Source organism: Taurulus bubalis (genome assembly GCF_910589615.1).
Source record: "Taurulus bubalis genome assembly, chromosome: 7".
Lineage (NCBI taxonomy): Eukaryota > Metazoa > Chordata > Actinopteri > Perciformes > Cottidae > Taurulus > Taurulus bubalis.
In genome coordinates this window covers 26276629-26302554 of record NC_136595.1, presented here as the reverse complement: position 1 = coordinate 26302554, position 25926 = coordinate 26276629, and the positions used below count along the sequence as shown (strand labels likewise).

Below are 25926 nucleotides of genomic sequence, written 5' to 3'. Positions count from 1 at the left end.
ATGGAGGAGCTGGAGCCGGACGAGCAGTTCCTCCGATTCGCCCGGAACGGAGATCTGCCGGGGATTCAGAGGCTCCTCATGTCCACGATAAGGGAGGAGACGCACATCAACATAAACTGCAGAGGTACAAGAGGAACACGATTCGGTACACACCATCATACTGTGTGTGTGTGTGTGACAGTGTGTACTGTTTTCTTAGGTAAGAGAAAGGCTAATCTGGGATGGACGCCTCTTCACTTGGCCTGTTACTTTGGACACAAAGATGTGGTGGAGGAGTTACTGAAGGTAGGCTTCATTTACACACACAAACACCTAACCTATTTAAGTGTTTAACTAAATAGCTAACGCGTGTTTTGCAGGCCGGCGCAGACGTTAACTTGCCCAATAACGTCGGAGACACGCCGCTGCACAAAGCGGCCTTCACGGGGAGAAAGGTACCTGAACGCCACTCCGATTTGAAGTCTCTTTGCACTCTTGTCATCTCTTTGTTGATGGTGTGGTTGTGTGCGTGCATTTATTCATCCAGTCAATCAATCAGTCAATGAAACAATCAATCACGTATTGATCAGGAGGTTGTCATGCTGCTGCTGCACTATGATGCAGGTGCCACTGTCATCAATGGGACGGCACAGATTCCCAAAGATGTCACTCAGAATGCAGAGATCAGAGGCATGCTGGAAGGTGAGAGAGAGACGCGCCGTCCTGTCATTTCATGGAGACTTAAATGTATCAATCTGCACGTTTTTAATGTCATACACGTCGTTTATATGATGTATAGATTCTAAAGATCGTCCCACTTTGTTCTCTTGCACGTGTCATCGTTTTGCAAGCGGCCGAGAGAACGGAGGAGAGGAAACTGGAGGAGGAACTTCTGGAAGCTGCCCGAGAAGGAGACCTCTCAACTCTCACGCAGCTGGTTAGTGCAGATGCATACCTTCTAATGTCCACCAGGGGGCGACTCCTCTGGTTGTATAGAAGTCTGTGGCTGCGGTCGAATAGTCCTTTTCGGTGAGGAAGGTTCTAACTGAGTGAAATGACCCGGAAGTGGCCGCCATGATAAGTGCCGGTCGAATTCTCTAAATGCAAAGGAAAGGAGCTTCAATGCGTCCTTACTTAGCTCCTTTAGCATAGGAAACACTGGACTTTCCTTTACGAAAGGAAAGGAGATAATGGCGCCCCACAATTCCTTGCGGCGGCAACATTTAAAACAAACGATCAAGGAAAAGTGGTTAGACATTCGACCGCAGCCTATGTGTTAAAGCTGCATTCTCTCTACTGACCACCAAGGGGTGACTCCTCTGGTTGTATAGAAGTATATGCTTCATGTGTTAAAGCTGCATTCTCTCTACTGACCACCAGGGGGTGACTCCTCTGGTTGTATAGAAGTATATGCTTCATGTGTTAAAGCTGCATTCTCTCTACTGACCACCAGGGGGTGACTCCTCTGGTTGTATAGAAGTATATGCTTCATGTGTTAAAGCTGCATTCTCTCTCCTGACCACTAGGGGGTGACTCCTCTGGTTGTATAGAAGTACATGCCACATGTGTTAAAGCTGCATTCTCTCTCCTGACCACCAGGGGGCGACTCCTCTGGTTGTATAGAAGTACATGCTACATGTGTTAAAGCTGCATTCTCTCTACTGACCACCAAGGGGTGACTCCTCTGGTTGTATAGAAGTATATGCTTCATGTGTTAAAGCTGCATTCTCTCTCCTGACCACCAGGGGGCGACTCCTCTGGTTGTATAGAAGTACATGCTACATGTGTTAAAGCTGCATTCTCTCTCCTGAACACCAGGGGGCGACTCCTCTGGTTGTATAGAAGTATATGCTTCATGTGTTAAAGCTGCATTCTCTCTACTGACCACCAAGGGGTGACTCCTCTGGTTGTATAGAAGTATATGCTTCATGTGTTAAAGCTGCATTCTCTCTCCTGACCACCAGGGGGCGACTCCTCTGGTTGTATAGAAGTACATGCTACATGTGTTAAAGCTGCATTCTCTCTACTGACCACCAAGGGGTGACTCCTCTGGTTGTATAGAAGTATATGCTTCATGTGTTAAAGCTGCATTCTCTCTCCTGAACACCAGGGGGCGACTCCTCTGGTTGTATAGAAGTATATGCTTCATGTGTTAAAGCTGCATTCTCTCTCCTGAACACCAGGGGGCGACTCCTCTGGTTGTATAGAAGTATATGCTTCATGTGTTAAAGCTGCATTCTCTCTACTGACCACCAGGGGACGACTCCTCTGGTTGTATAGAAGTCTATATAAATGACTCGACTTCTCTCTTGATTTATTCCCTCAGTAAACATTGAAAACATGAGTTTATGTCTCAAACATGTACTTTGTAAAATTGTAAATTAACCAATAAGCAATTAAGCTAATTTGGGCAACTTTCTTTGCAGTCACTGCCATGCTATCGTGGGCTATTATTTTATTTTGTATTCAGTCTGTATATTTAATATTCTTCTTTACTGTTTTTATTTTGTTTTTATTACTGTTCTACTGTTTATTTATATTACTTGATTAGTATCTTTATTTACTTTAATGCTGCTGTAATCCTGTAATTTCCCCACTGCGGCACTAATAAAGGATTATCTTATTTTATCTTATTGCCTAGAGACTGTCACTTTGAGAATGTTCACATGTAATGCTTTAAATCTCAGTGACAGCAGCACACTGTAATGTGTGTGTGTGTGTGTATATATATATATATATATATATATATATATATATATATATATATATATATATATATATATATACATTTACAATATGTGCCAAAAACACACAAAATGGATACTGACAGAGATGTTTTGAGCTGCCTTGACTCTTCCAGCTCTTGGAGAGTAATCACTCCCAGAGTCGTGCTTCACTTCTGAGCAGCACAATAAAGACCTGCAGGACATTTGGCATCAGTCGAATCCATCTGTGTGTGTTTGTGTTTGCTGCAGCTCAGCAGGAAGAAGACCCCAGACATCAACTGCACAGATCTGCTGGGGAACACTCCGCTGCACTCGGCGGCGTATCGAGGCCAGAAGCCGTGCGCCCTGAAGCTGCTGAAAAGCGGCGCCAGCGCCAACGTCGAGAACAAGAAAGGTACGAGTCGCCGGCCAGAGATGCCAATCATGAGCCGCTCCTGCGTTTAAAGGCTGCGCTGTCTTTATTCTCCGCATGAAAAGACCAAAATCAATAACGGATTGATCCGACAGACAATAATTCCCTGTGTAGTTTATTCCTCTGTGTCCGCGGAGCCACGAGCGCATCAATTAAGCTCACTGTCGGCTGCAAGCTGCTGCAGGCTCAGAGACACGGGATGCACACTGTTGATTCTAGTCTCATAATGGGGTTTTTGGCAAAAAGAAAATTGTCAATCAATCATAGAAAAACACATCAGGAAGAAACATATATTTATGTATTTGCTAATAGATATCACCATGGAGCTTCACCGCATGATTAATTATAAAATATGTGCTAACTTTGATAACTTTCCAGAATATAAATCTGAAAATTGGATGAAGCCAGGTTCAAAATCATGTTTATTTTTTATTTTTTTTAAGGTTTTTACAGAGGGAATGTCTCTTTGTATCAATCCTTAAATTTTTTTATTTTTTTTATAAGGTATGTATGTTCCAGTATGGAAGCCCGGTCCCGCCACTGTGATCAAATTAAGATCCTGTAAATCATAATTATGAGATACTAAATCAAAATTATGAGATAGTTAATTCATAATTATGAGATAGTATTTCATAATTATGACTCACAGGATCTTAATTGTTTTTATCACTGTTGGTAACGGGCTTCCATATCCTAGCGAGGCGGAGATTTCTGGCAAAAAAAACTCATGTAGAGAAAATGTCCTTTAAAGAGAAGTTTAGTTACATTACATCATTCTGAAGACTCTACAGGTGAACACATGAACTCATAGATATCACCACGACACTTCACCACTTCATCGCTGACATTAAGAAGAGGAGTTTTTAGAAATGTTATGCTTAAATATGCAAATTGGACATTATGTAATGGCAACTTTTAGTGAAATCTACAGATGCAAATACACAAAAAGAGTCAAATAAACACCTAGATGTGTATTTTGGATGTTTTCTTTCCACTCAGTATTTCATTATTCCTGTACTTTTACTTATTATTTCATTTACACGAACGCCTCCACTCGTCTTGTCTGTCCACTCTCAGGCCAGACGGCGTTGGACCTGGCCGGCGATACGGCGATGAAGCTGGTCCTCAAATGCAACGCTCAGCGAGTGAGTGCTCGGTCGCGTGTCGGGGCTCCTTCACCTAACGTGCTTTGATTTGTGTTGTTGTACTTCCTTCATGCTTCTCCTCTGTGTTCCTCGCAGGGTCTGACCCGCCACGTGAAGAAGTACGAGGGGCTCCTCTGGAAGGTGCGTTGCCCCCGCCGTGCGCTCTCTGAAATCAGAGAAAGACGGAACAATAATGAAAAGAATGACAGATATTCAGACGGACGTTTCTTCTCCTGTGTGTGCGTCCCGCAGAGCTCCAGATTCTTCGGCTGGCGCTCCTACTGGGTCGTCCTCCAGGACGGGGTTTTGTCCTGGTACTCCAAACAGTGAGTGCTCGTCTGTCGGCCGCGCTCCTCGAATCACCTGGAAAGAGTTCAGCAACCGATCAATGGAAGCGCTGCGCTTTTGATTAGAGAGGCGCTGGAAGTGTCAGAATGCTTCACTGATTTGTATCTGTCTTCTGTACCACCTTTAAAATGTGTCAGGACCTCACCTCTCTCTCTCTCTCTCAGGCCGGATGCAGCAGCCAATGGGAGGAGGCAGGGCTGCAAGTCGCTCACACACGCTCAGTGTTTGGTAAGCACACATTTAAGAGGTACACTTCAAAGCTGTTGTTTATTTTTGTGCGAGTGTAACTTTCGCACACGGGATGTTTTTTTTTATGTTTCCCTGTTTGCAGCTCCGAGACAAAGACAGCGGCTTTTTTACCCTCAAGTGCTTCGATGACAGCATGCATCACTTCAAAGTATCACCTAAACACGACCCGGAGGCCACGGCAAAAGTAGGTTTAGTGTCTCTTCTGGTGGTAATCAACATTTTCTCTCTTTTTTTATACGTTAATGCAAAAGGCTCCTAAGTTATTCTCTAACTTTGCACCAATCACTTCTCAGAATGAACACAGGGAAAACATTCATTGTAGTTTTGTATTATCAATACCAATAATATTTAAATATTTTGGGGAAATGTTTTTTTAAATATATTATAAATACTAAATAAACAAAATAATGCACACAAAAAATTGGACAACTGGAATACATTTTTCTGATTTATTTTTGTTTACACATTTTTCATTAGTTATTTTTTATATCTAATCAGATATTAGTTTCGCATGTTTTATTTTACTATTTTAACGAATGTTGAACATATTTTTCACATTTTTACATATTTATCACTATTGTTTTTCCACAACATTTACAAATATATTTATTTGCATATATTTCTAATACTTTCGGGATTTTTTCCATAGTTTTGACTTATAGAGCTCTGCCAAACTTCAATAAAACTCAAATAATTAATAATATAAAGGACGTGTGCGACGTCTCCATAACTCAAAACCTTTGGTTGCAGCTGCTGGCTCCAGAATAAAATGTAGAGATCTCTAAATTCAGAGGAAAAATAGCCTTTCAGTACAGAAATAATGAATCCATTCAGCAGCTCTCGGTCCCTCTTCATATCCAGCACATTGAATACTTTCTTCCCAATTTGCCTTTCAGAGCTTTTGGGGTTTCTGTTCCCAGAATGACACGAGCCGCCTGTGTGCCCTTCCCTCGAAAGCACTCTTTGTAATGTTAATACCAAAAATTACCAAAGTTGGAGTCTTTTGTTACGTTCTATCCTTTTTAGAATAATAATATAATAATCATACTAATAATATCTGTATTCCTCAGACATTGCAAATGAAAGCCATGCATTTAGATAGTGGTTCAGTTGTGTGCATTCAGCAGCGCTATCATTACGAACATTTGTTGAAAATAAATATGTGAGTGACCACTGCCTTAAATAGAAACTAGAGTTTTAAGTTATCTAAAATAAAAAATAAATAAAAAAGTTATCTTTTTATGTAAGTTAACTTCCAGGCTTGACTTAAGCTTGAAATCAAAAGTCTAGAAGCTTGACTTGGTTTGGCCCAAAGACTAAACACTTGACTTGGTTTGGTCCAAAGACTAAACACATGACTTGGTTTGGCCCAAAGACTAAACACTTGACTTGGTTTGGTCCAAAGACTAAACACTTGACTTGGTTTGGCCCAAAGACTAAACACTTGACTTGGTTTGGCCCAAAGACTAAACACTTGACTTGGTTTGGTCCAAAGACTAAACACTTGACTTGGTTTGGCCCAAAGACTAAACACTTGACTTGGTTTGGCCCAAAGACTAAACACTTGACTTGGTTTGGTCCAAAGACTAAACACTTGACTTGGTTTGGTCCAAAGACTAAACACTTGACTTGGTTTGGTCCAAAGATTAAACACTTGACTTGGTTTGGTCCAAAGACTAAACACTTGACTTGGTTTGGTCCAAAGATTAAACACTTGACTTGGTTTGGTCCAAAGATTAAACACTTGACTTGGTTTGGTCCAAAGACTAAACACTTGACTTGGTTTGGTCCAAAGACTAAACACTTGACTTGGTTTGGTCCAAAGACTAAACACTTGACTTGGTTTGGTCCAAAGACTAAACACTTGACTTGGTTTGGTCCAAAGATTAAACACTTGACTTGGTTTGGTCCAAAGACTAAACACTTGACTTGGTTTGGTCCAAAGACTAAACACTTGACTTGGTTTGGTCCAAAGATTAAACACTTGACTTGGTTTGGTCCAAAGACTAAACACTTGACTTGGTTTGGTCCAAAGATTAAACACTTGACTTGGTTTGGTCCAAAGACTAAACTTGATTTGAGTTTGGTCAAAAAGACCTAAAAACTGCTTTGCCTGTTTTGCCTTATGATTCCCAATAATAGAAGGTTTTATTTGCAACAACTCAAACTGACTGAAAAATGATTTAGAACACAAGTCTTTTTTATTTTCACCAATAAAAGAAAACCTCTGTACGTTTTGTTAAAGAGGATTTAAGAACGTTGAGCATCAATATCTCAAAACCTCGATTTAAAAAAAAAAAAAAGCAGATGGAAGCTTTTAATTCCATGGTCAAAGTTTTTAAATAGATAATGATTGAATGGTCGAATGATTGAAGGACGAACCCAAATGAATATAATGTGTCCCGGTGCTCAGGGCTGGCAGGACGCGGTGGAGGAGCACTCGGCCTACAGCACTCACTACTGCTCCCAGGAGCAAGGCAGCGAGGGCGAGGAGGACGAGGAGGAGGCCAAGTCACTCGGGGAGCTAACGGACTCGCTACAGGTGGCTGGAAATAAAAGAAAATCCATAACTAGCATGTCAGAAGAGTGAGCCGCAGCGTTGACCCCCCCTGGTCATCCCACCATGCGCCGCTTTGGTTCACCTGCAGTTTCCTCTCATCTCTCTGAATGCAGGCGGCGGAGTCCAACCAGAAGAGACTGGAGAAGGAGGTGGAAGCCTTCCTGTCCCTGCTGAGAAACGACGGGCTGGCAGAGAGTAAAACCTGCTGTTTCATTGTCAATTACATGTTTATATATATATATATTTTAATAGACCTTTTAATTAAAATTATAAGCATCATCAAGCAGATTTAAATGCACAGCTTCGACAGAATTCCGTCTGTAATTCTCATGATTAGGAGTCTGTTTCTGTCAGAAGAAGCTTGTTGTGCTTGCAGCTTTTCTGAGAACATGGAGATAAAAAAACAACAACATTTTAATTCCACTTAATTCCTTTGTAGTGCCTCATTGGTGCGTTTGTTCCCCCTCAGAGTTTCCATCCGCCGTGACGCAGAAATTACAAGAAATCAGCGAGTTGTCCAGCGAGACCAGTTCCAGCCTCGGCGTCTGTCTCGGCCTCCTCTCCAGACAGGAAGTGGTGAGTTTCGGCTTCCCCCAGAACAGGTGTGCGTCTTTGTTGGATGTCCTCTCAGGCGCTTTGTCTTTATCAAACCGTACCGACGAAAAACCCACAGCAAAAAAAAAGATGTAGATGGGTATTTTGAATTATTCAGCTCTGAAACTTTTGCTGCCGGAAGTGAATTCCAATACTTTTTTTTGGCTTTTAATATATCTGTGGAATATGTCACCAGGACATTACTTCTGTAAAGAGTGCCAATGAGGGCCGAGTGAGAAAATATATTTATATATTACATAATATATTCTTTGTGGTTTGACTGACCCTTTAAAAAAGCAGACTGTAAATACTGTAATCAAGAGGAGCCTTCCAGCCCGTGACCCTCGGCTGTATAGTGATAGAACCAGAAAGAATAAGACGTAATGTGTTTCTTAAGAAAGCGGCGGCACCATTCACACCTCCTTGTGAAAGCAGCTCGGTGGAGTGCGGTGATTATAAGCTGTCGGATGGGTTTCTTCTTTGTGTCCGACTCAATGGATTTGATTGTAATGGAAGGATTCAGTGAATAGATTACATCTCCGCAGGGAGAAAAATAGATGGCACCGCTTATAGCTCACAACAAGCACCAGCCCCGTGCATCAGTTCTGTAATGGTGTAAAAGAAAACACAGTTATTTCTCCCTTCACTAAACACAGCGTTTACGCAGCGATTCATCATGATGAGAACCATGGCTCCTTGTGCAGTGTGTAAACTACCAGCTCGTAGGAAATCAGTTGGATGCTTAGCTTTTTTGAATTCTTTCAAGCGTTAAGTAGTGACTTTGTTTGAGTGCTCCACTGGATGTGTAAACATGGAAGGTAAGCGGCGATGAGCCAGCTGGGTTTGTTCCCAACGCTGGCCGAAAGCCCGGTCGCACAAACACAAAGCTCTACGGGAGGAGAGCGTTATGCAAAAGAGTCCGCTGGCGTGGGATGTGAAGTCTTACATTGAGGTATCGTTTCATTTGGTAGTTTATTGTTAAAACACCTGGATAGGAACATCCAGATGTTTTGACAATAAACTAAATCCAGCAAATTTAAAAGAAGACAAAAAAATAGCCACAAAACAAGACAAAGTGGCCGATCGCACCGAGACGCGTCGCTAACAGGTGCAGTCGCTTCCAAAAACGCCCCTCTGCAAAGTGAGTGTGGCAAAACAGCTGCTGGGCGTTGGCGTGGGCAACCAGGCCATCAAACGTAAATAAATGTTGGGAAAATAGATTCAATGCCGGCATTGAGCTCCTGCTGTTGTTAATGGAAGAGTCCATGTTGTTTGTCATCATTAAAAATCAACGTCCGGAACAGGAAGTCAGGGGTGAAGGAGTAAAGCCCGCCTCCTGCTTGATTTTGATTGGCTGCCTCGGTCAAGCGAGACGTCGATGATCCGCCCCGAAAAGCGCGGCGCCATGCAATATAATAATAGTAGTAATAGTTGATATTTTTCAGTCTGCTCATTACTTCTTAACGCCCAACTGTTGTCAGAAATTCACCCTGATCATTTATTCTCAATATTGTGTAGAATGACACTATTTTAATACAGACAGTGTGGGATGAAATCTCTGACAGAAGACATCTTTACATCGTTTGATATATGTAACACAGCTGGTTTGATCGGCTGGTTCACTTTGATGAATTCTGTGTGCTGCTGCTGAACATAAAAACATCTTTGCGGGGGAATATCAAAGGAAGCATGTCCGCTTTTCATCATAATCTTCCTTCTCCATTCTGTGGGCTGGACCACAAAACTTGCCGTAACCAGTTTCAGTGAATTTGCGTCACTCTCTGAACCCGATTTGTCTCTGAATGTCACATCAGAATGAGAATTAGTGGCTCCCTGCTGATTGTTTAAACATGGTGTAAAGGTACAGTGCGGCTGCTTATGATGCACCGCGGCGTTTGAACTTGAGTTGTTGAATATGGAAATCAAGTGGGAGGGGTTCACCTTCACATGATCATGCACAGATTCAGTCCTTTTAAACACAACTCTTTTTTTTTATTCATCGAAAAAACAAAGACTTCGACAAAATTGTTAAATACCAAAGCTTGAATTATTCAAGTCAGTAGTTGTCTTTTTGTCCACACTTATGCAGGTTCAGCTCCACAAAACAACATATTTTGATATTTCCCAGTGGGTCTGCAGACGGGACACTCCCTCAGAAGCTGTCAAAACACCCCCCAAAAAAAATATTTGAATTTTCTAGTCCGGAGCTTTCAGGGTCTACACCTGTGCCGGGGCCACCGGGCGCCTCAGCTGCAGCCTTTTGAACAGCGCTGTGCGGAGGCAGCGCGCCCGATAAAAGGCTCACAGGACCTGAGAGCCCTCACCGTGAATAGGCCTGGTCTCTATAGGAAGAACTCCGACATGTACACTTTGTACATGTCGGATACATGTCGTGTACACATGAAGAATTGTAGCGTGAATGAAACAACGGGGTCTGCAGGCAGGGAGAAGATACCGAATCACTTCCAGCTCCTGCAGCCCTTTACACCCACTGTGTAGGTGCAAGCAGCAGGAGTCCTCTTTAAAGTTCAGGATGTTGTTGCCGAGCAATCTTCAGTCTGTTATTATTCAGCACTTCACCTTGCCCCTCGCTCTGGGTACCATCATGTGGTCGATGGTTTACCGTCAGACGGCCGCATGCAGGAAGCGAAGTACTCACACAATTCCTTATATTTTTGTTTGCGTCCACTGTATGTTACTGTTTCTCGAACATGCTTCTGTAACATGCTTGTGTAACATGCACACGTAACATGCACACGTAACATGCACGCCTAGCATGCATGTGAAACACGCATGTTACACATGCATGTGTAACATGCATGTGTAACATGCACGCCTAACACGAATGCGTAACACGCACATGTAACACGCACATGTAACATGCACGTAAGACAAATGCCTAACACGAATGCGTAACATGAATGTGTAACACGAATGTGTAACATGAATGCGTAACATGAATGTGTAACATGAATGTGTAACATGAATGCGTAACATGAATGTGTAACATGAATGCGTAACATGAATGTGTAACATGAATGCGTAACATGAATGTGTAACACGAATGTGTAACATGAATGCGTAACATGAATGCGTAACATGAATGCGTAACATGAATGTGTAACATGCATGCGTAACATGAATGCGTAACATGCATGCGTAACATGAATGTGTAACATGCATGCGGAACATGAATGCATAACATGAATGCGTAACATGAATGCGTAACATGCATGTGTAACATGAATGTGTAACATGAATGTGTAACAAGAATGTGTAACATGAATGTGTAACATGAATGCGTAACATGAATGTGTAACATGAATGTGTAACAAGAATGTGTAACATGAATGTGTAACATGAATGTGTAACATGAATGCGTAACATGAATGTGTAACATGAATGTGTAACATGAATGTGTAGCAAGAATGTGTAACATGAATGCGTAACATGAATGTGTAACATGAATGTGTAACATGAATGCGTAACATGAATGCGTAACATGAATGCGTAACATGAATGTGTAACATGAATGCGTAACATGAATGCGTAACATGAATGTGTAACATGAATGCGTAACATGAATGCGTAACATCAATGTGTAACATGAATGTGTAACATGAATGCGTAACATGAATGCGTAACATGCATGCGTAACATGAATGTGTAACATGCATGCGTAACATGCATGCGTAACATGAATGCGTAACAATGCTCTTGCTCAAGAGCATCTTGCTGGCTCTTTTGTTGGCCTCTGCACTTAATATTTACACATTGTATTATTGAAAATAATATGGTTCTGGACTAATGTTTTTTTTATATGAGTCCATTACCCGTCATTTGAGCCCCTTCTCCTCCCCGGGAATCATGTTCTCTGGGTCGGCCATTTGAGACGGCGGCGTCCAGGCAGCTGTCCTCCATTACTGATACACGCCGCCTCCTCCCTCTCAGCGCCGCCTCCGTCTCGCTCTCTCTCTCTCCGTGGGTCTGGTAATGACAGGACAGCCGCAGAGGGGAGGGCCGGTCCACGGCGTGCTGTGTGTGTGTGTGTGTGTGTGTGTGTGTGTGTGTGTTTGTGTTTACAGCCGCCGGTCTGAGAGTCAAACACATGTTGTCAGAATAAAACTGTTTGGTAGCCAAGAAAGCATTCCCTCAGTTATCAGTCGGGGAAGATGGAACATTTCTGTGACTGATTAGTCTCTTGTGTGTGTGTGTGTGTGTGTGTGTGTGTGTGTGTGTGTGTGTGTGCGTGTGCGTGTGGCGAGCTCAGGTGCGCAGTCTGAAATTGGATCAGGAGGTGGAGAAGAACCGGATCCTCTCCGAGGCGCTGCAGACTCTCGCCACGGAGCATCACGAACTTGAGCAATCCGTCGTCAAGGGATCGTCGCCGCGCAGCGTCCTCAGCGAGGATGAGTTCCACGACGCCGTGTCTGGTGAGTCGACAGGTTATCAAAAACACGCTTCGGGGGTCAGGAGATTGCTTGATTGAGATTCTGTCGTTCCCCTGTAGGACACTGGAATACTTTTCTTTTTTCTCTCCTCCTGCCGGCGAGGGCCTTCTGGTATTTTTGGGTGACGTAAGCACAAGTGTGTGTTCGGCCTGGTTGTGTTGAAAATAACTTTCTTTGTGTTGTGACTTTTTTTAAACTGACTGACGCTTGTGTCAAGAATGGCTACTAAACTTTGTATTTCTTTATATTTGAAGTTGCACCGTTGACCTGATGTGACGCTCCTGTGCGACCAGTTGTTTAGATGAAGGAAGTTCATGCGGGAGATATGCAGTGGGAATAATGTTTGTTTATTTATTTGTATGGCAGTCCACAATGAAAGACATTATAATCAAAAAAAGATATACTTAAATCAATAAATATGATTAATTGTATTATATAGAAATGACAAAAATTACACTTTTCTGTCCCGTTTTTACAGCACAAAAGATTTTTAAGACTGATCTCAACATAGATATTTGGGAGTTTACTTAAAGTCACTTTTTTTTATCAATGTATAGCACAATGAGATAAGAATACATCAGATATAAATAAGACGACAACTGACCAAGATGTTTACTAAGCGAGACCTTGTTGAAACATCAACTTATCTCATTATCCCAGACAAATATTTGGCTTTTTTTTTCACTACAAATTTTTTGTTATTTATCCGCCAACACTGAAATATGTGTATTGAGCTACGACCGGTTGATTCCTCTACTCTACCTTTACTAAGAGACTATAAAATATATAATAATAAGAAATAATATTAAAGATATATTTGATCTCCAATTTACAAAACTTTTCTTTTTTTTCTAAATGTGGGCAAGAACTCACATGAATAAAACAAATATATAAAACTTACAAAAACTGTACAAAAATAATTTTCCTTTTTATACTGCTTTATTAAAAAACATACACAATCAGAATCAATCAGCTTTAATGGCCATGTAAGTTTGCACATACATGGAATTTGACGACGATTTCACTCTTCGTACTTATACACAATATATAATAATAATATATTGTACTTATACACAATATACAGTAAACAAGATAAATATTAAAAAAGCTCATCAGAGTGACGGCCAGTGGAAAAAAGTCCAACGTCTTTTTTCCACTGTTGACTAAATAACGTTCTCTTGGATGCAGGGACGCAACACTGATAGCTGTTGTTATTTAGATGATGGTGATGTGGAGAGGAAATATGATCCTGAATACATTAAATTAGGATTAATAATGACAGGCCGTGATGGGTGAGGCTTCCTTTTTCACCACCGGAGGTCGCCTCACAGCGTGGTGCCACTAAACCCTGCACACTGTGGCTTTAACAGAGCATGTCACCCTTTACTTCCACAATTTTCTTTGAAACTATAACTAAATAAATTGCGTCCACCACAGAATCTGACTCGGAGATCTCCCTGAGCGGCTTCGAGACGGTGGCCAGCCATTCCTGTGGGGAGGACGAGGAGGAGGAGGAGGAAGAGGAGGAGGAGGACGAAGGCTCCGTGGCGTCATTACGCAGCAGCACCGCCGCCGTCATGTCGCGGGACGATCACCAAGGCGACGCGGACGAGACTCGACCCAACGGGATCACAAAGCACAGGTCAGCGGTGACCCACAGCTTTCTAAACGGAGCCCCGCCCCCCTGAGCTTTCATCCTCCGCATCAAAAAAGAACAAACTCCACAAAGGGCCGGTCTCCTCAGAGGCCGACTGTTGCTGCAATTTATTTATTGCTTGTTCTATATAATCATTAATATCGGCGGTGTGTTTGCTCAACCGTCTTGTGTGTGTTTTCATTCCTAAGTCGTCCCTCGGGTCTTTCCACTCCGTAGTGTGAATAATTCAGAGTCGGCCCGGTGGAGGAGAGAGAGAGGAAGAGTTGCATTGAAAGAAGTGAGCTCTGTGTCGGAGCTGTTAAATATTGATGAGGTCACAGTGTAATGCAATAATCAGTCTGCAGTCCCGTGTTGGCGGCGCTGGAGTCAAAACGCGTTGAATGGATTTCAATTTTCATTTTTATATTAACACTTCCTGTTGTTTTTCACATGGCTTGATTGCTTTATTCTTGGAATTTGAATCATTATGCATCACTTTTTTTTTAAAGGTGGCTCTAGCGTCCTTAGAGGGCAAAAATGGCTGCGTCAAAAATATAATTTTCCACTAAATAAATATTTTAGCCAACTTCCTTCCTGATCATAACCACCAAATGTTATTATTTTAAATGTGTTAGGTGCTAGGGATTTAGTTTTAAGTGTGAAATACTATGTCAATGATTGTCAACATTGACTTTGACTAAAAAATGTTGCTCTTAAAACTGCTATTGAAATATTACTTATTAATATTCTATTTCAACTTTCACCAACTTAAACCTTTTGACCAACTTCAGTCCTGATCATAACTACCAAAAATTAATTTTTCAACTTTTAACCCTTTAAATGCCAGTTTGTTTACATCATTTTGCTGTTTTTTATATTGTCTTTTACATCATGATTTGTGAAAAATACTGTTTAAAAAAGTTCATGTTATTGTTACATTTTACAAATATTAGAGCTTTGATTCAAAACCACTTTTACATATATTTTTAGTTTTGCAATTTATGAATATCTTTTCAAATCATGGGATAGGAAGAGAAAAGTAACTACGATGAATAAATAATCCAGACTCTGTTTTTTATGAAACCTCCCAGAAACAATAACAATATTTATATATTTATTATATTCGATGCTAAGGAGGATTCTATTATTTAACAGTCTGGAGTATGTCAAAGAACAATAACATTGCTTTTGATTTCTGGTCAAATAAGAATAACATGGATGTGTATTATGCTGTATTACGTGCGGTGCTCCCTAATACAGCAGTGATGCCCCTAGTGGAGATCAGGAGAATAGCATTCGCCTCATAGGCCAAACTTAAGAAAGTGGCTCCATCTGGTGAAACAATTGTTTTAAAAAAATATGATTTTGAAGCCAGGGCTATAGATGTAAAGCCTAATGCTGCAATGGCAATAAGATCAACATGTTTTGTTGTAATGGGTTTCAATGGCAAAATTGAAGCGTCTGTATTTTGGCCATACAGTTCATTATAGACTCATTATAGGAGCTGAGGTTCAGCTTCCCAATTACAAAAGAAAACTCACGCCAATGCCAAGATGACCCAAAGCCTTAAATGTTGCTAATGATGTTTAAGTATTGAAGAGTTAAGTATTTTATACAAACTCCAACATAAACCTTTAACATAGTTTGACTGGGTTGATCCGTTGCATCTATTGCCGGATGATTGGAAGGCTGTTTGCCGTCGTTGGTACCGGTGTTGATTGTCTCTCTGGGCTTTGTTTCAGTCACACAATACATGTCAGGCTGTGTGGACCATATTCACTTGAATAAGACATGAATGCTGCAGCTATTACGTGTCTGGCAGTGCGTTTACTCTCACAAAAAGAGTCCATTTCTAGAGCACTAGTACAAAGTCAATGTCCTCTTACAAACCTTCCACTATGTGTGTGTGTGTGTGTGTGTGTGTGTGTGTGTGTGTGTGTGTGTGTGTGTGTGTGTGTGTGTGTTATTCTAGGACCAGCTTACCTGCACCAATGTTTTCAAGAAATGACTTCAGTATTTGGAGTATCCTGAGGAACTGCATTGGAATGGTGAGAATGATTGTTTTTAATCGTCATGCTCGATGTACCGTGTGAAGCTGTTTTCAGTATTAAAGCCATATAAAGTCCATTTTACTCGTACCTGCTCAACACCAAACTGCAGACAGACACAGCTAGAGACCCGCTGGTAAACTTAGTGGAGCATTTAGCTGATGAAGAGACAGAAATGTCCCTTTTTAGGAGTTGGTGGAGACCAAAACCGGAGCTCAAAGGAGAGTGAATTTTGCCATTGCGTTCATCGTGATGACAGAAATGCGACCAACAAATGAATAATAATGTTCCTGCGTATCTGCTGAATGCTGTAGACTCTTATTCAACATCGTCGTCTCAGCAACGTGTCTGTACTTCTAGATTAGACCATTTTATACATGTCTCTTTCATTTGAATGTTACATTTATAAATCTTCATTTCTTTTTTTGCACTGGAGAAGGATACAGTAGATGTGACAGACACTTTAGTCCAAAGAGACATATGAGATACGGACGTCACTACCGCTTGTTTGAAGACCAATATTCCCTTTTAGCCTTTTCAATAGCCGGCGTTATTAAACGTTTAAAGGATTGCTGTGTGAGGAAGGCGCTTTATTTTCTTTCTTTAATGAAAACGGGTCATGCGATTGCACTTCTAAAACCAGCTCTGCAGCTTTTATTCATAAGAGAACACGCACACAGATGGGATCGATTAAATATATATATAGTATAATGAATTAGCCTAGATGTCAAAGATCATTCTGTGCACAGTTAAGATAAGATGCATAGTAAAAATGCAAGAAAAAGAGGTGTGATTGAAGATAAAAGAATCTGTGAATATAATGAGCCAAATGAAGTGGAGAGAAACATTTATTTTATTTTATTTCGTCCTTTACTTTTTGATTTCCGAAAAAAAAAAAAAAAGTAAAATCACACGTTGTCTCCCTCCTGTAGAATTGTTGCATGCTTACAGATGAATTTGGTTTAATCCAAAATGCAAAGAAGAACTCGCATTTAAACAAATATATTTTTTTGCATCATAAACCTTCGAAAAGTCAAACCCCTCTCCATCATGTTTTTTTTTTGTTTTTTTTTAAAAATAATAATGACTAAATGATATGCTAATTCTACATATATATTTTCTTTCGTCCAATGTGATAAGACTATACGTGTGTGTGTGTGTGTGTGTGTGTGTGTGTGTGTGTGTGTGTGCGCGTGGTAATCAGTCATTTATATTTAGTAATTATTCATGCATTGTGCTGTCAGAGGAGCCGTTGGCGTGCCGAAGCGTCGGCTCGTTGTTCTGAATGATCCCACGAGCGACGGGGGTCACGTAAATGACCGGAAAACGAAAATAAAACATTCATTCATTACTATTGTTTTTCTAATTCCTACTTCACGTCTATTTCTTTTAGGAACTCTCCAAGATCACAATGCCGGTGATTTTCAACGAGCCGCTGAGCTTCCTGCAGCGCCTGACGGAGTACATGGAGCACACGCACCTCGTCCACCGGGCCAACGCCTGCCCCGACTCCATCGAGAGGATGAAGGTAGCGTCCTCCACCCGCCACGTGCACACGCCTAAAGCGGTCTAAATACAGTCGTGTTTCACGTGCATTATGTGGTGTTGTTGGCAGTGCGTTGCTGCGTTCGCGGTGTCCGCTGTGGCCTCGCAGTGGGAGCGGACCGGCAAACCCTTCAACCCTCTGCTGGGAGAGACCTATGAACTGGTCCGGTGAGTGGGACTCACATAGAGCACGCTCACACACTGATGATGACACACTGATGATAACGCACTTATGATGACACACTGATGATAACGCACTGATGATAAAACACTGATGATAACGGACTGATGATAACGCACTGATTATAACACACTGATTGATGACACACTGATGATAAGGTACTGATGATAACGCACTGATGATAACGCACTGATGATAACGCACTGATGATAAGGTACTGATGATAACGCACTGATGATAAGGTACTGATGATAACGCACTGATGATAACGCACTGATGATAACGCACTGATGATAACGCACTAATGATAACGCACTGATGATAACGCACTGATGATAACGCACTGATGATAACGCACTGATGATGACACACTGATGATAACACACTGATGATAACGCACTGACACACTGATGATAACGCACTGATGATAGCACACTGATGATAACGCACTGATGATAACACACTCTTAACGCTCGCCTCTCGCCATCCCCCCAGAGAGGATCTGGGCTTCCGGCTCTTGTCGGAGCAGGTGAGCCACCATCCTCCGGTCAGCGCCTTCCACGCCGAGGGCCTGAAGCAGGACTTTGTGTTCCACGGCTCCATCTACCCCAAACTCAAGTTCTGGGGCAAGAGCGTGGAGGCGGAGCCCAAAGGCATCATCACGCTGGAGCTGCCCAAGTAAGACGCTTTGTACTCATGTCAGAAGACACTGTGACCTTCGTACTTTCTGTCCATAATGTACATTTAAATATAATAATATATAATGCGCCGTAAAGTACTTTTTCCCCTATATGGAGCAGAACATCCCAACACAAACAGACTTTTATGTGTAAAATTTGGCTCCCCCTTTTAAGTCTTTTCAAATGTTTTTCTCTTCAGCTACAATGAAGCCTACACCTGGACGAATCCCACATGCTGCGTTCACAACATCATCGTGGGCCAGCTGTGGATCGAGCAGTATGGAAATGTGGAGGTGGTCAACCACCGGTGAGTGGACCGAAATAATGTATAAAGTCAATAAAAACATGTTTGCATAGGCATACGTGTTGGCCAGTTTTGTTTGTAAGATTACAGAGTAATGTTTTGCTTTGAGGAAGTTTGACCAACAAGGAGGAAATGGAGCGGATGCGGAAGTTTTGTGTGACTCAGCTAGCAGAGAGTGAAAGCGAGAGTGAGAGGATGATGTGCACTTTTTTCTCCTCTTTTTTCCAAACACAGAACTGGTGAAAGGTGCTGCCTGAATTTCAAACCGTGTGGCCTTTTTGGCAAAGAGCTGCACAAGGTTGAAGGCTATATTCTGGATAAAAGGTACACTGAGGGAATATATTTATACTGTGCATATACAGTACGCAGTTTTATCATGCAGATGCCCTACAAAACATATCTCCATGCCGCCATATTGGAGAACAAGTATGACTCCATAAGCTGTTTTTAATTAGCTTTATTTCTAAATCCGGACCCACAAAGTTAAGAAGGTTAGCTGAGGCCCCTTGAGCTCATTTCTAACTTTAAAGGAATCATTTTACAGATAACAAAAATTAATAGACCTAAATATGTTTTTTTTTGAGTTGTGTAATAATAACTCTAAATGTTTCCCACAATTTCCAAACCCAGAGAATTCTGTTATTTTAATCAAGGTAACGGTGCGTTTCGGTCGGTCTTCTTTGTGCAGCATCAGCCTTGTGTCTGCCAGGAGCTGTCAGGAATTAATTAATTTTTTTATTCTAGGTTAACATCAATATTTTTAGACTAAGATTGTTTTTTTAGTCATCGGACGTCTTTAAATCATCAGAGAAAAAGTGAAGCGAACGTTACCTTTAGTGTAACCTGAGGTCCAAAGTTTGCATGCGGTGAACTCGGTGAAAAGGTGAAAGTTAGAAAACACGTCGTGGTTTGTCCTCAAATACGGAACTTAAGCTACGGACGTCGCATAATGCTGTTTGTTTTTACCCAACACGGATGCGGGTCCCCTGGGTGAAAGTCCTGTGTTTGTTCATCCAGAATGATGAACACTGAGGGAATCCTATTGACGGCAAGCAACTCCCATGATGCCAAGCTGCTTCACGGCGTCTTTTATCGAGACTGAGACCCACACGGGGACAAGCAGAGGATATTTATGTGTGTGTGTGTGTGTGTGTGTGTGTGTGTGTGTGTGTGTGTGTGTGTGTGTGTGTGTTTTCCACAGCAAAAAGAAGCTGTGCGCTCTCTACGGGAAGTGGACAGAGTGCCTGTACGTTGTGGACCCGGCCGCCTTCGAGACGCACAAGAAGAGCGACAGGAAAGGCGCCGCGGAGAAGAAGAGCGGCAAAGCGGTACGAGCCGCTTCCCGCCGAACGGCAGGGAGCCACGCAGGAGTTTGTTCTGTGATTCATCCCGTGCATAAATGCAGTTTCATGACTGATTAGATGGAGAGTGTTTTTCAAGTCGCCCCCCCCAAAAAAATTATGAAATCTTGAGATCTTTGCCGACACCTATAATTAACTGTACTCCCCCCGATAAACAGCGTAATGATGCATCATCTCTCAGAGAGCGTGGTTAATGTGTGTGTGTGTGTGTGTGTGTGTGTGTGTGTTTGACTGTTCAGGGTTGCAGCGGGGATCAGGAGGAGGTTCCCTCTCCGGCTGCAGACACCGTGGAGATGATTCCTGGCAGCCAGCTGCTGTGGAGGATCGCGCCCCGGCCGGCCAACTCCACCGAGGTCTGACTGATGAACGCACAGCAGAAGCTTTAATTAGCGAGCGTCACGCCGCCCACTCCACTCGGAGGGTTGAAGCGTACAGAGTGCTCGGGTTCATGAGCCGTAGGAGTAAAACACGTCTTCGCTCGCTGTGCATTGTCTTCTTAATATGCACAAGTTTGTGGTTATTGCGTTCTGTACTTTGCACGTACTGGGGGGGGAAATGCACCTTTTCTCTTGTTGTTTTTGTTGTGTACCTGACTGCAGCCCCAAAATCAGCATGTGTTTTGTGTTTTTTGACGTTCTAATATACACACATTGCAGATGTACAGCTTCACGTCCTTCGCAATGCAGCTGAACGAGCTGCGCAGCGAGATGGAGGGAGCCATCCCGCCGACGGACTGCCGGCTGAGGCCCGACATACGAGCCATGGAGAACGGAGACATCGGTAACCTTATGTGGCAACACACACACACACACACACACACACAAAGTGTAATTAAAGAATCATCTCGCTGCCTTCTGAAACCATGTTGTTATTCCAACAGACCTCGCCAGTGAGGAGAAGAAAAGGCTCGAGGAAAAGCAGAGAGCCGCTCGCAAAAAGCGCTCCACGTCTGATGAAGAGTGGAAGACGAGGTGAGTCTCCTCTCTGAGAGGGAGGGAAAGAGGTGTTGTGTATCTGAACGAAAAGCTTTGAAACATTAAAGTCACAGAAACTAATCCAAACTGTCCCTTCAGCTCCAAAGACTTCGATATCATAGGTTCATGAATACAATTTCAAGGCCATATGAAGACAATGGCCTCTCTTTGTGTGCATTAAATGACATTGATTTATATTGAATATTATTAAAGTGTGAACATTGTCAATTCAGATTACGCCCCCTGTTCAATGAAGTGGCATTCATATTTTCTTTTTATTAACTTTATATGCAGATTTATGTCCTTTTTATTAACTTTATCAGAATCAGAACCATTTATTTGCCAGTTATGTTTCACATACGAGGAATTCGTCTTGGCCGGCGGTGCATACATTAAACAATCAACAATAATCAACACAGTGCATGAAATAGAAACATATTGAATTTATATTAGAATATAAAATATAAAATAAACAGATAACAGTACTTTAAACAAGTGTATGTCAAAGGGTAATGGGAAAGTGACAAGTGTGCATATGCAGATTTCTGTCTTTTTATTAACTTTATATGCAGGTTTCTGTCTTTAAAGGAAATGCACGAATTCACTTTCTTGCCATAAATCAAATGAGAAAACAAACAAGTGTTTTTCCAAAATGTCAAACGTGTTGACAGCTCAGATGATCCTCTGTGTATCGTGCTAAATTTAAGCGTTGTATAAATATTTACATTTACTTTACATGCATTGTGGCCAAATATTTATATATATATATATATATATACAGTTTCTATCTTTAAAGCTGCAGTTTGATCATCTCTTTCATTCCGTGTTTGTTTGAAATGTTCGAGCTGATTCTTCATTTTCTCTTCATCTGACTTGTTTTTCTGTGGCGTCCCGGCTTTGATGTTTAGGAGTCCTGCCCTGGGTCCAAGGTCAGAGCTGCTCGCCGTGTGATTGATGTGTGACGTGATCACGTGACCCCGCAGTCTCAGTGTTTCCAGACGCTCTGTATTCTCTAAATTGAAATCTTATCTGCATCCCCGTCTGTTAAGATTCGACAGAGAATCAGAGACGGCGTCTTTTTGTAATCTGCTCTGGCTTCGGCATGGCGGCTTCCCGGCACGCCGACGCCACGCGAGTCCTCTAACCCGGAACACCTGTCACGCACTTTCATGCCGAAAAGACACAAAAACTAACCGTAGAAGTTAAAGGAATACTTCACCATTAGTGGATCAATTACTCACCTTGTGTTACCTTTGAATTATTTAAAGAAAACTCCTCCTCCTTTTTTTTTTAAACTGAGGAAAGTCTTCATGAATTGAAGTAAATAGGGGCGGAGCTTAACGACTCTTCTTCTAGTTTTGTGTCTCTTTGCAGCTGTTTTGGTGTTTTTTGTGTGCAACTGTTTTATCTGTGGTTATTTTGCCGCATGTCATCGTTGTTTTGAGTGTCCTTGTGTCTCTTTGCAGCTGTTTTTCATTTTCTTTGCATGTGTTTTGGTCTATTTGTGTCTCTTGTGGTCATTCGGAGTCTCTTCCTGGTTGGTCCGCGTCTCTTTGAGAGACATTTTTGGTCGCTGACACTTTGACACCCGGTTCCTGTTCCCAGTCGGCCCGTTAAGTTACAACCTCATATATCCCGTTACATGCTCACTCCTTCCCAAACACATGCATCTTCGCTAAAAGAAGTATTTACACTTCCAAACTGTAAAGACCCTTTTACACCTTTTAGACCTGCAGGTGCAAAAAACAAGTGCAGACTTGCATGCGAGTTACCAGCCTCTGAAAGTGCCACAGAGAGAAAACTGAGGACCGACCGAATGAAGAACATGCCGTACACGCTATTGTCAGTTTTCCTTCATCGTACAAACTGTAATGGAAAACCAAACCTCCTGCAGAAGTTACACTGATGTACAACTCCGCACATAGTATGACGCCCAGGTGAGGAAGAAGTGGGCCAATGGCCTGAAACATAACACGACACATCCTTATGCAAAGCCAGGGGGCAAAAAGGTGAGGGAGTGGCGCTTCACATGAACAGCTCCAGTGTCGAAGGCAGACGCACGCAGTACATCAGCTTTGTGCAAATTCCTTTCCTTCGAACGCATCAATCAACTTTGCAGTACTCGCTAGAGTTGTGCGAGTATGAACGTGTTGCATGAATTTGTTCTGAGATCGACGACTGAATAAATGAGGATTATAGATTGGACTGCACATACTGTGTAGGGGTCTGTAAGCAGATGTGCTAAACGGAGGATGCTGTTGTTAAACGTTGGCTTTCATTCATCGAGACTCCAGTTTTGGATCCTTTGAAAAAGGTTTCCTTTAAGAATTCAAGGTAACAAGTGGTGAGTCCTTGATATACGAATAGCACGTGTGGGCGAAGTATTCCTTTTTTATTCTAAACCAAACCAAAATAAAACTAACGGCCAATTCCCGTGCACAATGCCCGTAACCTTGTGCTTCAGCATGCTCCAGCATGCCCGGCCTCCCTTCCCCCGCTGAGTGATTTTTCTGGCCGGAGTTGGTTTTAATGCGGAGCTCAAACTGAATGCTGATGTGTCTCCGCTGTGGTTTCAGGTGGTTTCAGCAGGGCCAGAACCCCCACACCAGCTCCCAGGACTGGATCTTCTCTCCTGGATACTGGGACAGGAAGTACAGCCAGCTGCCCGACATTTACTGACGGACGTTCAGTGCAGAGGGACGTGAGCGCCGTGCGGCTCCTCTGCACGCCGCAGCATCCACTGCTTGTTTTTTTATGCAATAGCTACAGTAACTACAAGCAATAACACTTAATCTGCGTGGCCTTTATCTCCTTTATGATTGTAAAATTGTGCATAAAAAAAAGTTACAAAAAAAGTATGAAATGTGACGTTTGGCCTATGCTTTGACATGTATTTGTATGTCCGTCGAGACCCGTTTGTTTCTGCTGAGGAGCTGATGGTTTTAGTGTCCTTCTGTCTTCTTTTAAATGTTAATATTCATAACTCTAAATGTGTTCCTGTATATAAACTTTCCACACATTCAACCAGTAACCTCGATCACGTCGTTCATGTTCCCTCTGGACTCCAAAAATCACAAACTGTCAGTAAATATGAGGTTGATTTTGTGGGTGTTGTTTTTTTTTTCCTGAATAAAAAAAATTAGGAAACATTCAGACAAAAAAAAATCACACAGTATATTTTCTACGTCAATTTTAAACTTGACTGGTGTTAATTGTTTACCCCCTTCTGAATTTTATATATACAGTATATATATAATATAAACTGTGTGTGTGTGTGTGTGTGTGTGTGTGTGTGTGTGTGTGTGTGTGTATCATACAACCTGCCAGGCATGCAAGACAAAGTCTTGGGGGTCAAAAGGTCACATGATGTAAAAAACTATTGGATTTCATGGCGTTTTGCCTCCGTATTGAGCATTGAGAGTATTTTGATGGAAACTGAAATAAAACACTTCAATGTATCCATGTGTCTTTTTTGATTTATGACATTTATGGGAAATATGCGCGACATAAAGTGTAATCTGATCAGCAAGGTAGCAAGTTTATTTGCAGAGTACAAGACGATTCAAAGTGCTTCACATAAAAGCATCAACGTAATGCAAAAGAAAACAAGATTTAAAAACAATTAAGGACATTCATTAAAACATTCAAAAGTAAAAAATAGAATAAAAGTTGCAGTAAAATGCAGTAGTGAGATGCAGAAATGGAATAATATCCTTGAATCTGGTTCAATTAAAGGCCGGTGTTTCACTCCCAACCTGGAGGGAGACTAGATAGAGAAGATAATGGACGTAGTTTAGTCAGCGCAGCTCTCGTGAACTATGGACACAAATAAAAGCAACACAGGGACTTTGCATTCGAAAAAAAGTGTTTTATTAAAATCTAGCACGTCGGCAACGGAGCTGCTAAAGGAGTCTGGATAATTAAGGCGTAGCTTCAGCCAGAAAACTGTCAAACGTCCTGCAGGAATTCTGCTGGATGCATTAAATTAGTTTATTCACATCAAAAGCCACACGGCCCAAGGAGAAATCTCTTGATGACATAACCCAAACTAATCAGGAACAGCTCCTGAACCATGAGGCGTATAAGTCATAAGCATCTGGTCTACTGTAAGCTAAGAAGCAAATTAATATGAATCCATTTATTATATACGATTCACTGGTTGCATGTTGACTTTTTACAGGGAGTTTTACTTCTGAACGCTATTTATTTCCATTAGCCATGTTGAAATAGCATCAATCTTCCATTAAGCAATAAACACAATGAATATTGAGTATGAATGTATGACCGAAGAGCTGCATGCTCTATATACATGGATAATGCGCACGGGGCTTGTTATGGTATCCATAGATTCATGGTGCGACCAGGTGGCCATGAACATTTTTGAAATATGTTGACAACAGAACGTGTAGTTTGACGGCTTCTTTTCCCCTGAAAAAAAAAGCTTTAGAAAGCTCAGAATGTCTATTTTCCAGCTATACCAAACATGGAAAAACATCTTTTGGGACACAACTTGCGCTTATATTTTTATTAAGGTTGTATTTGCACAACTTTATTGTTATAATACTTTGTAATAAGACACAGTTTGGGCAACAAACAGGTTGTTTACGGACACCGGGTTCTTAAAACAGCTGATCATGCAGAATGAATTCAGGTGATTGGGACAGAAGGTCAAAGGATATATGCATATAATATATATAATGTATATTTTATATATGTTTTAAGTAAAAGTGAGA

At 41.7% G+C, this 25926-nt stretch overlaps 1 protein-coding gene across 5 annotated transcripts; it reads left to right on the top strand.

Annotated features, from left to right (window-relative positions):
- On the top strand, positions 1–24609 carry osbpl1a (oxysterol binding protein-like 1A; the record flags this gene model as incomplete). Of its 5 annotated transcripts, XM_079221125.1 has the most annotated exons (28): positions 1–124; positions 200–285; positions 360–434; positions 570–681; positions 831–916; positions 2955–3099; positions 4195–4262; positions 4359–4403; positions 4515–4588; positions 4775–4838; positions 4942–5043; positions 7273–7401; positions 7533–7614; positions 7889–7995; positions 12284–12446; positions 13902–14106; positions 16073–16148; positions 17542–17676; positions 17764–17861; positions 18370–18552; positions 18754–18861; positions 19093–19182; positions 20060–20186; positions 20459–20572; positions 20876–20999; positions 21100–21190; positions 22102–22122; positions 23770–24609. In XM_079221125.1, the coding sequence occupies 28 exons, from the start codon at positions 1–3 to the stop codon at positions 23870–23872; spliced, it is 2937 nt and encodes a 978-aa protein (XP_079077251.1). In that variant the 3' UTR covers positions 23873–24609. The 5 variants fall into 5 exon arrangements, with proteins under 5 accessions (XP_079077251.1, XP_079077254.1, XP_079077252.1 ...); XM_079221128.1 differs by lacking the exons at positions 1–124; positions 200–285; positions 360–434; ... (11 more) ...; positions 12284–12446; positions 13902–14106 and having other exon boundaries at positions 16077–16148; positions 20477–20572; XM_079221126.1 differs by lacking the exons at positions 1–124; positions 200–285; positions 360–434; ... (11 more) ...; positions 12284–12446; positions 13902–14106 and having other exon boundaries at positions 16077–16148; positions 22102–22140.
- Positions 24610–25926: the final 1317 nt, after the last annotated feature.